The following is a 12,231-nucleotide window of genomic DNA, read 5'->3' as shown; positions in this document are numbered from 1 at the left end:
TTCCACATATGTATATATTTCACATCCTCAAATCTGTATTGTTAATATTGTAAATATTCTTCTCTCTTTTTCACTATTTTATTTATCTTTTGCACCATGTATGTTGAGTTGTTGGAGGAGCACGCGACATAAGATTTTCATTGCCAACATATACGCTGTATCTGCTGTGCATATGACAAATAAAACCTTGAAACCTTGAAACCTTGAAACCTTGAAACCTATACTACACGCTGGCCATCTGATGTACACAAAACTATTGTAATGTTATGATGACACGACGTGTCGTTATAAGATAGAGCTAATTTAAGTAGCCTATTGTAAGTTGTAGCATAATATTGAATCTAGCTCATTTTTTGCTCCGTTGCGCTGCGTTTGGTGTGATGTCATCGTCACTGGGTGACGTCACTCAGCACCCCCAACTCTGAATGACTTCCAGCGTCACTGGGTAGGGAGTGGGCCCACTTTGCTAGCTGCACCAGCATCGTCTTTCGGTGCTTCTTCATCTCTGAGTGCCACCTTTTTGGATGTGAACCCAACGCGTGTGGCTTAGCTTTCACTTGCTAGCCATTTTAGTATGACTTCTCAACCTTAGTCTTTCTTCGTTTGGCGCACATAGCTAATTTGCATACGCGCACAGGACTGGCTGGCTCCGCTTGGCAAAGATATTTGTGAATAAATGTTTTGAATTATGAATACTGGACATGGTGAGCTTGAAAACATTTTAGTGCCTATTTGTGACAATAAAATATTGTTTTATTTTATTTTGCCAAAATTTGAGACCCCCTTCAAATTTTGCTTTTGAGGCTTTCAGGAGGTCTCATGGGTTAATCAAAGGGGTCAAGCCCCCCAACCCCCCCATATTTCGCACACTGGTCCTCTGGAGAAGAAAACAATTTATTTGTTTATTTAGATTGTTTTATTATACCACAGGAATTTAAAATAGGGGTTAACTGAGATATAATCTGGATTGTATTTAAATTCCCAAGGCCCATTGCCAGGGTTTATAAAAATAAATGTTCATTCATTTCCTTAACATTTTTGTGTTGTTATGATGCCGCGGACAACACACAACTCTTCATAATAACAAAAGTAGAGTAAGAGTATGTGAAATGATATGTCAAGAATATAGATTAGCAAGAATTCTATATTGATTTACATTTGTGAACATTTTTCATCCAACATTTACTCGATAAAGTCTCAATCGATACAGTTGTTTAATATGAAAAAGGCGTATTGCTCGAGCATACTGTAATAGCATACATAATTGTACATTTCACAGTCAGTATTAGTAAAAATAGATTGAGTATGCAGTATGTTAGTATAAAAACAGACACATTTTACAAGCCATGACAGTGACGATGTTTTTTTGCAAAATGTTATGCTGGGGGTACCAACTCATCCCATACAAATGTGTAGTTTACATCTTTCATTCTGTCTTTGTAAACAGAATCAAAGTACTCTGCTTCTGCCACTGGGAGTTGGTTTTTCCAGTCTTCAGCTATTCCTGAAAGACAGCATGAAAAAAAAAGGAACCAGATTATTTGAAGGAAAGGCATGTGAAAACATTGAAACAAGTTTTCCGTGTCCTCCAGCGGAATGCAACTGAATCACTAGGGAATAAAAAGAAACTGGAGCACATGACTGAACTTGTTATTGTGTACTTATCTTCCTCAGACTTTAAATAGACAAAAGACAAACACATCAAACCAGTGGATTTTTTAATATTTATTTGTATTCATTTTATTTGTCTTCTTTCCAAATACAGATGAAGACAATATCTCCACACATCGAATGCCAAGTCAGGTCTATCACAGCTTTATCTTTTAGACAGGTTTAGCTATATGTGAATATGGTGGGATCCCAATTGACTGAAGGCATTGCTTTATACGTGTCACTATAAACATCATGTTTTATTGGAATATTTCACCTTGTTGAAGAAAAAATGTGTATGAATGCCATGTGGAATGTGTTTAAGTTATAATCTATTGGTTGTCATTTCGAGCATAAGATCAAAACAGAGCAAAACATCATTTAGTTTGGCTCTTGATAGATCAAATTGATAATACTGGAATTGAATGTGTACTGTATGTATTATTTAATGACACTTACCTTTCCTGAGGAACTCAGACTTTGTCTGGTCCAGGAATGCAAGAGGAACAATAGAGTAGTTTGACATGTTGTTCTTCCTCATGTTCTTGAACAAACATCGGTCGGCTATCTTCTCTATCACTTCAGGGTCCAGAGACTTCTGCAGGAACTGAGCCATTCTGCCCACAGCGTCCTTCAGATCCTGCAGAGAAACACAGCTCGATCATATTACTGCAACGACTCTCCCACTATACAGACTGTGCATTCTTGTAAGGATTGTTGCTGAGTCTCACCATTATCATCTCTTCATAGGAGATGTGCATTATGTGCTCTTTATCTTCAGCATTCAGCCAGCTCTTTACATGGTCAAACCACGAGCCAAACATAACTGTAAAACAGAGAAGACACAAGTGTTCCTTTATTATAACTCTCCAAGAAAATGGGGGTCAGCATTTCAGCTCTACTAATGATACGTATAATCAAAATGTAAAGTAATGCTACTAACAGCAGTAAAAGACTACATAACAAAATTAACAACTGCTGAAATTGTGAGGGCGGCTCAAAAATAATATATATTTTTAATATAACCAAAATATTTGTTTTGTCTCATTCAGTATTTTTCAGCTAAATGTTCTGTGCTAGGTGCCTGGCCCTACGAGGCTACATTCGGATTTACAGCATAATGATTGTTTAAATTAATTCTAAAAGGTGTTATGTAAATAGCATGCTAATGATAGTATATTGATGGTATTGTTTTGGCTTATAACTGTGCTTGGAATCTGTGTTTTTTAAGATGTTTGTCACTTTTCTAGCAAATATTTTAAGAATTATTATTTAGAGATGTCTTATTTGGTCTAACTATCTCACTGTAGTGGCAGATTATCACACTTGTTTCAAATCTGTATCTACTCAAATAAAATTACTTGTTTTTAGATGGACGTTTTTTGCAGTCTGCAAGAATATGTTAAAATAATTTTAAAAAACTGCTGAAGATCTGAGAACTGGTCAAATAATAACACTGCTATCTTAATCTCCACGTGTGTCTTCAGCCAATTTGAACACTTATGACAGAAAAAAAATCAAACTACATATGGACCATTTTTCTATCGACAAGTCACTGAAAGCAGCTCTCTTTCTTTGTCCCCTCATGTTCAAAACTACAATTCTCACCATATCTTAACCATTGCATCTTTAATAAATATGTGTAGCATAGGTGATACATGACAACAACCTTTTCCATCAAGGAACTTGTGGAGGAACTCGGTCTGTGGGCCTGGGTTTACCAGGAAGGAAGCTGTCCTATGATAAAAAAAGGAAGACACAAACACATCTTTGGGGTTCCTCATCACATAGATGACCTGCGGAGATAATACAACATCCATGAAATAAATGACGGCCATGTGAGGTCACTTTTCTCCAAACATACTGTGTGTGGTATTTGAATCTGTTCTGTTCAAATTATTTATATTATTACTGTTTAACTCCTCCCTCTGAGCATCAGGCACTGGGGGTCAATATGGCCCGTGCCTTTGTATCTATTATTGGACATTTTATTTGAATTCTAATGATTATACATCTTGCTAAATCTTTTGTTGGACATTTACCTTTAATTCTTATATTAGTATATATTATTGATTTTTTTTTTATTGCACATTCTTTTTTCTTTAATCATATAATACATTATATTCATTTTATCTATCTTTAATTTTATTCATTGTGTAATGGAATAAAAGTCACGAAAACCAATCTCCCCCTGAGATTATATAAGTATTTCTGACTCGCATACCTTTGGCCTAACTTCAAAGAAGGATGGAGGCATCATGTTGTACGGGAAATGTGTGGTTAACATTCGTGGAGACGGCCTCTGTTCTAGGTTATATGTGCTGGCCTGAATTTCCTCCAGCCAGGGAACACGTTCCCAGTTAGGAACAGTCTCCACAGATGCCGGATCTCCTCCACTCATGATCAGAGGGACAATCTCCTGCGTCCAAGTCGTACCTTGACAAAGAAAACAAGAGGTATATTGACAGGTATAGTTACATTAATGAAAAGTTAATAATCTTTTCTTCTCTTTTTTATTCATCATTGTTTTTTGGGCATATAATGCCTTGATTTTACACTGGAGACAGACAGAAAGTGTAGAAAGAGGCTAGATGAATGACATACAGCAAATTTTCTAACAAGTCAGCACTTGAACCGGGGATGACTGTGTTGGCCTTCTGAAATATGGTGTAAGGTGTAATATTACAATAACAACTGGGGGAATTAAATTAAATTCATGAACTGTACATGAAAATATTACAAATGATTAGGGATGCACCGATTGCAAAAATGTCGGCCGATGCCGATACCGATGTTAAGAATAACATTTTTGCCGATGGCCGATGTTTTACTATGTAAACTGTAATGGTAGCACAATGCAGACTAAGGCAGCCTATCCCTTTAAGAGAGAGAGTGGGGGACATGTGTAAGCGCGAGAGAGAGGTTGAGTGAGCCATATTAATTTTCTGGAAGTTAACGGGAGTAGCAGCAAGTATAACAAAGTCACAAATATAAACGACGGCCTCCCAAGAACACTGAAGAATGGATTTAATTTACCGATCCTGCAGACACCCGGTACACGGGGCAGAAGTCCTGAGGAGACGCCACCCCCTCCGAATGACTTTAAAGTTACGGCAGACCTACAGTCACTATTCTAATCCTTTAAAGTTATGTCATGACTTCAGATTTGGTCCGTCAGATTTCAAAACAACGACGCTAATGCGACTTCTCCCGGTCACGTAGCAAAACATAAACATCGGCGACTGCCATCGGTGACGTCACCTTATTTATAGATGTACCGATGGTGTTAAATAGGGCCAGGGGCGCAGATAGCGTGTACGTCGTGGGGGTTCTGACGTACACAGATTCGAACGACCTTCAATCCGTCCCCCTCACTTTTATTTGGAAAAAAAAATCAGCTTTCTGTCTTTGCATAAGGCGAACCTCTCAGACAATCAAAAGACTAATTTACTGCTTTGCAACAACTCACATAAAACAGTCAGATCAAAGACGGATCTTCGTTTTCAGAGATTCTAAAAGTTATCTTTCTGGCGTTGTCTCACGCCTGGTTTCCATGGTTACCCAGAACGAGTATGACAGGCATCAGTGAGACACCTCCTAATTCAGGACCCCATGCAGGATGAGGCCAGCCAAACCTAAGAAGCAGAAAACTATTGCATCGTTTTTTTTAAAAGCATCAACTGTAAGTAAACTGTGCATTACGGTATCATATCACCTTGCATTTTTTTGGTTGTCTGTTCGGAGTAATGTCGCCGTTTAAGAAAAACTGTATGGAGTAGGCCTAGAGACAGACAGTGAGAACGTAGAGGAAGAGAAGTGCCAATTTCACAAGGGGAGGGAATCAACCTTTATGCATTTATTTATTTATTTATTATCAGTTTAATCGGCCATTGCAACTTTCTGGAGTTGTTGGGGGTCTTTTGGAAATGTGTACTTGAATCTGTGATGGTGTATCTAATGGTGTAGGCTTAGCCTAAGTTGTTACAGGTTGAATCATGAGAAAAACGAACTTTAGAGCTAGACAAATGCCACTGTAGTGGCGCTAACGTGATCATTTTAAACTATAAACAGTAATTTTAATTACTAACACTCAGTCAGATATCATGACAGATATTAACTGAAATGGACATGGTAATATTCAATCATTTAGACTGACGCAATGTGTTCAATTTAAGGTGAATCAGTGTTGGCGTTTAGCAGATCCCCATTGAACCTCCATTGAACTTGAATGACTGAGCCTGTTAGCTTGCTATCTTACCAGACACAGTACATTATTTTTTGTCCAGAATCGAACTTTGTAGGCATTACTAACCATTATAGACAAAAGTGCACTACACAAAATTACATATATTTTATTATTTTGAAGCTTATGAAAATAAAATGCTTGTAGGCTACTATGATGCTGGTTGACACACTCATTTATACAGACAGGAAGTTTGCCTCCCATAGCAACACATTATGTTGGCATACTTATAGAATCTTACAATCTCTTGTAGAGATATGCCGTCTGGGACCGGTAGCCTCTGTGGTAGCTTGTATGTCCACGTTAAGTTACTGTTAATGGTGCTAATGCCTTAAAGCAGTTATAATGTTTATAGTATATTAAAATGTTATCATGGTCCTGGCCTGCAGGTAGTTCCTGAAGATGGCAGTGAGAGAGGTGAAACTGAAAGTGATCCACCACTGGAGGGTAGCAGCAGTAGTAGTGCATTAGGCCTACAGCTGGAAGAGGCAGAAGGAAGAGAGGGAGAAGAGGGAGGGACAGAAGAAGGAGAGAGAGGAGGAGGGTCAGAAGAAGGATGGACAGGAGACGAGATGGCAAGGCCAGAGGCAGATGTAGGAAAGGGAGAGGAGGTTGACATGATTAGTACATATACGAAACCAAATCAACCTGACCCTAAATTTGTGAAAAAACAAGTGATGAAGGACCGTACTCTGTCATTCCAGAAAGCATGGTATGAAAAGCATCCCTGGCTGCATGTCAATCCTGGCATCGATGGTGTTCTGTGTTTTCAGTGCTCTAAATATTACAGAAGTGCAAAACCAGCTCAAGCCAAGAGCATAGACCCAGCTTTTGTAAACTCCGGCTTTAGAAACTGGAGAAAAGCCCTGGAAAGATTCTCCATCCACGAAAAATCAGCTGGTCACAAAGTGGCTGTCACAACAGCTGCATATGAAAGTAAACCTATAACCACACAATTGAGCAGTGCAGTCAGTGCGCAACAGGCAGAAAGCAGAGAAAGCCTGTTAAAAATAATAGGGGGTGTTATGCACCTGGCAAGGCAGGGGATGGCCTTTAGGGGGCATGAACATCATGAAGGCAACTTTAACCAGCTCCTGAAATACAAAGCTGAGGGGGATCCAGCTTTTACAAGATGGTTGTCTGGAAAGAGGGGAGTGCACACATCTTGGGATTGCCAAAATGAGATGTTAGATTTGATGAGTACATCAATCATCAGGGAAATTGCACATGAGATACAGTCCCTCCCAGTTTTACAGTATGCCATCATAATGGATGGGACAAGGGATATCTCAGGCGTGGAGCAGGAGGCCCTGTGTCTACGTTATGTTGACAAAGATTTGATGGTGCATGAAGAGTTCATTGGGTTGTATGAGACAACTTCAACAACAGGCGAAAATCTTGCCAAAATCATTTTGGATGTGCTGTTGAGATTAAATCTGCCAATATCGAGCCTTAGAGGTCAGGCATACGATGGTGCTTCAAATATGTCTGGCAAATATGCAGGCGCCCAAGCAGTCATCCAAAGAAGCCAGCCATTAGCACCATATATCCATTGTGGTGCACACTGTGTAAATTTAGTCACACAGCAAGCTTGCACAACCTCCCCTTTCATCAGAAATGCCCTTGACTGGATCCATGACCTTGGCACATTTTGTGGTCAGTCTGGCAAACTGAAAGACAAATTCAAAGCCATTGCCGCATCTGAAGGAGAAGGGCCAGTGCAGTCTATCAGGCCTTTATGTCCCACAAGGTGGACAGTACGCACACCTGCTATCCGTGCTGTTCTCGGGCAATATGGCACAGTGCTGCAATCACTCGATCAGATGTCTGCAAGCAATTCGGAATCTGCAAGTCGGGCAGAGGGCCTACATGTTAGGCTGCAACAAGGCAATGTTGTACTGGGGCTCATGCTGGCCTTAGATGTGATTAGGGAACTGGAATTGCTGAATACATCTCTCCAGAAAAGAACCCAGACAGTGGAGGGCATGGTCTCTGCAGTCTCTGTTGTCCAAGAGAGTTTAAGATCCAAAAGAAAGTCAGACCACTTTGAGGCAGTCTTTAAGGAAGCAGAGGACATGGTTGAGAAGCTGTCTCTAGAGCCCATTGCTCTACCTCGCACACAAAGGCCCCCTAAGAGGTATTCTGGGCCAGCACCTGCACACAGGCCTGCATCTGCTGTGGAGTTCCACAGAGTGGAGTTCTACCGAGTCCTGGACAAAGTAGACACACAACTTACCGACAGGTTTATGCAGCCTGGAATAGATGCACTTAAGGAATTGGAGGCCTTGCTGCTGACCCCCACTGCAAGCAATGTAGAGAGAGATGCCCAGAGAAATGCAGAGAAATACCCTGAGCTCCAGTGGGAAGATTTGAAAATCCAATTAGCTATGTTTAAGAACAAGTACAATTACAAAACCACTGCAGATGCTGCACAGCTCCTAAAAGCAATGCCTGTTGAAGTTCGTGCCCTTTTTGCGCAAGTTGAGACAGTGGTCCGATTGTTAATGGTTGTGCCTGCATCGTCTGCTGAGGCAGAGAGGAGTTTCAGTGGCTTGCGCAGGCTTAAAACATGGTTGCGGTCTACCACCACCCAAAAAAGGGTGAATGGAATGGCAGTGTGCCATATCCACCAAGAGAGGCTGGACAAACTTAATAGCAAAGACATTGCCCAACAGTATATTCAGGGCAAGGATCGGAGGAAAGAGATTTTTGGATCTTTCACTTAATCTGTTTTTGCATTTGAGGCCACTTATTGAAAACTCATGTAGAGTACTTTTTTACAAACTTATTTTTGTATATATGTAGGCTTTGCTGTTTGTGTTTGTAAGGCACAGTAAGAAGTGTTTTAATTACATTTTTGTTTTTTACAGCCTGCTCTTTTGGTGTGAATCAGTGTGCTTAAAGTCAGTTAATGTTTAAATAAAACAGTTTTTGCATACTGCATGTGGCATGCTTGGTGAGTGATTGGAAGCAGTACCAATATGCTTTATTTCTTGCAATGATGGGCAAATAAGTTTGATGGGTTATGTCATGGCTGAGTAATAGCGCCGCCCTGAGGGCATCAGAGTATATTCTTCGCACAACACAGGGTTGGGGGGAGGGGGGGCGTTGCTGACAGCTTTGTCCCCCACAGTTTCAAAAACCTATCTGCGCCCCTGAATAGGGCTAACATCGGCCGATGTATCGGTGCATCCCTACAAATGATACAGCAAAAGCTAGCCACATATTAAAGAAAAACAAAGGAGGGTGTGGAGCGCAACAAAGTAACTATGTGTCAGTTGGATGGGTTTATGACTTCTTAAAAGCAGAAAATATCAACATGGTTTTAAGGTCTAAAGATAGAGGCCTATTGTACATTCTATGATAATCTATGCCATATCATATTTTAGCCTCTATAAGAAATGCTAAGAGTTACTTTCATTAAAGGTTAACTTAACCTTTGTATATTTAAATACATTTTGAGTAAAAGTATACACAAGTTACACAACACTTTTGAGACTTTTGACAGTTTTTCCTTCATGTTTATCGGCTGATATCAGTTGGCTTGATTTTCTATTCCTTGGCAATGGCTGCACATTTTTGTTCCCGTCAGCCACCAGTAGAGAGAGGAAATAGCAAATGCTCCCAGTCCCACTCAAATAGCAAGAACAAATGAGACCTTCTTGTACAAAGCACGGCAGACTTTATGTGTCCCAGCTGTACATTTACTCAAGTACTGTGCATAGATTTAGAGTTTTGAGGCTTTACTTGAATATTTCAACGTTTTGCTACTTCCTACTTCTACTCCACTACAATTCAGAGGTAAATTGTCTAATTGGACTCTACTAAATGTATCTAATATATTTAGTTACTTTACAGATTTGGATTAATGATGTGAAATATAATCAACCCTTAAATCAGACTGTAGTTCACCTGGAGTATATTCAGCAGCTACCCTGCAGTATACAAAGCCATTAAAACTAGCTGCACCTTTACCAGCTTTGAGAACACTTTAATGATCAATAATTATAAAACACATCAGAGATATTATCCTGAAATGGGCCAATCAAACAATAACTACTTTTACTGTAACAGAGTATTCATACTCTCTGGTACTTCTTCCACCGCTGACATTATGTAACTAGACTATTATGAAGTGGCATAACCAGAAAGTTCGTACAAACAATTATGTATCCTCTAGCGACTGGCTTAAAAAGTGTAATGTTCTGGTGTCACTTGAATAAATGCGAGTCGAACTGTGAACTATGTTTCGGAAGCAGACATCTTGTCCAAAAAAACGGGTGTGACAAGAAAGAAAACTTGACTTGACGTCTTTAAACTGAAATACATTCCAAACGGTGGTATTAAATACATGGTGCCCATTGAAAAACATAGCTAAACCGTGACAACTCACCTGACTTGGGATACGTTACAATGATGATATCATCTTGGCGAAAGGTAAACTCTTCGAAGTATTTCAGACTCTTTGGCGTGTGCAGCAAGGAGGGCACGCGGAGCCCCTTGTACACCGTGTATAACTCTGCCTCAGTCATAGTTCTAGTCTAGAAACTTCTTAAAAAGAGGCAAATGTATACCAGATAAAGTCTATGATGCATGCAGTTGCAACAAACATGCAGCATGTGTGGTTAACCCGTATTCATATATTTATGGGCGTGTTGTGTAGCGCGTGGACCCGCCGGGAGCGCGCGCATCTAAACAAAACTGTGCCTGCAGGGATTGCAGGTTAATCATTTCTAAGGCAAAGATATGTTCATCACATTCACTCAAGTACTGTAATCAGTCACATTACGTTCCATTCGCTACTTTATCCCTGTAAAGCCTGACACAACAAATAATAGTCACTTTTTTAAGTGTTTATTGCACCTTGTAACAACATTTTAAAAAATCATATTTGGTCATTTTGGCTCTCTATTTTGCCTTGTGGTATGTTGTTACATTGCATACATGCAAATTATGTTGTATTTTCTGAATTGGTCAATATAACATATAGATTATGTAGTGGGAATCATTACCATTTATTAAAGCAACATGAGACGGGGTTACAAAAAATCACATACGTATCTCAATTCCTAGTTTTAATTTATTTTAACTATGACATTTTAATCATTAATTAGTTTAATTAAATAATCTAAACAGTGTTTTTAGCATTGTGGTAAGCAGGGGCGTCACTAGGTTTTAAGGACAGGGGGGGCTAAGCCCCCAGGAGATGCACAGGATGTGAGCGAACGTTTAATTTCACAAACAGCTAACAAAAACTGAGAAATTGCCTTACACTTTTTGGACAGATTTAACAGATCCTTTACTGTGTAAATGTTTCGGGCCACCATTACATCTTTAATACAGTACAACAACAAACACAGGAAGTACTGTATGTTCACAGCATTAACAACAACAAAAAAAGAACAATCACATAGTTACAGTGCGGTATTTAACCAATGCTTCTTATTCATTAACAGCCCACATGTATTATCCAAAACTATGCAAAAAAAAGAGCACTGTGTTCTCACTAAGTACATTTTAAAATAACATGCCTACAATTGGCAGTTACTTGGTGGGTGGAAGCATCAAAGAATGTCGTCTGTTTTTAAGGGTAGCAAAGGCGTCTATCACTCTATTGTGATTTAGGTGCTGAAGTGCGTCTTTTTCAATTGACATGACTGCAAGACTGTGAAGTCTTTTCTGACCCATTGTTTGGCGTAGCCAGGAGTGCAGCCGGCGCAGTACACTAAAGGACCTTTCACACGAGCAGCTGCTTACAGGCACTGTTAAAGCAACTTGGATGGTTGCCTTCAGGGAGGGAAACATGTCTGAATCAAGGAGGTTGTGCACAGTCAACATATCTTTGGGTGAACATCCAGCCTCTGTTTTCCGGGCAAGAAAGTTTCTGGCCACCAGAACCTCCTCTGTTTTCAGGTCAATGCTCTAGTGTTTTGCAAGTTCATTCAAGTGTGATTCACTCAAGAAGTTCTCAGATTTCGGACTGCATGCTTGGATGCCTTTTAGTAGCCCTGCATCTACACTGCAAAATCTTTGCTCAAACAGGGAGCATTTCGTTCATTAATTACATGGGACTTTCTGTTGTTAGCTGGGGGGCTGGAGCTAACTTATTGTCACCAACAGCAGTGATCAATAATTACTCTCTTGAAAAAATTTCGTATATCCATTCTTGTTCACGTTCTTCTCCTAATGCTGCTCTAGTCGGTTCTGTGTGCTCCGCTCCCGGTACATGCTGCGGGTACCTAGATGCAGAGACGAGTGCAACTTAGGTTGCAGTGAAAACGTGGACTGGATTTCAGTGATGTGGGCGACTCTCTACCTTTCACTATAGGGAAACTAAG

The 12,231-nt window shown here is 39.9% G+C and overlaps 1 protein-coding gene across 1 annotated transcript; it reads right to left on the bottom strand.

The window, feature by feature from the left end:
• Positions 1-1,124: 1,124 nt before the first annotated feature.
• Positions 1,125-10,545, bottom strand: LOC134871273 (sulfotransferase 2B1-like). The gene is made up of 6 exons (XM_063893980.1): positions 10,287-10,545; positions 3,875-4,086; positions 3,320-3,446; positions 2,382-2,476; positions 2,110-2,290; positions 1,125-1,504 (listed from the first exon to the last, which is right to left on the bottom strand). Exons 1-6 carry the CDS (start codon positions 10,423-10,425, stop codon positions 1,377-1,379), a joined length of 882 nt encoding a protein of 293 aa, XP_063750050.1. The 5' UTR covers positions 10,426-10,545; the 3' UTR covers positions 1,125-1,376.
• Between the last annotated feature and the right edge of the window lie 1,686 nt (positions 10,546-12,231).

The sequence above is a fragment of the Eleginops maclovinus genome, chromosome 10, assembly GCF_036324505.1.
Source record: "Eleginops maclovinus isolate JMC-PN-2008 ecotype Puerto Natales chromosome 10, JC_Emac_rtc_rv5, whole genome shotgun sequence".
In the NCBI taxonomy this organism is placed as follows: Eukaryota; Metazoa; Chordata; class Actinopteri; order Perciformes; family Eleginopidae; genus Eleginops; species Eleginops maclovinus.
This window is presented reverse-complemented; position numbering and strand designations above follow the sequence as displayed.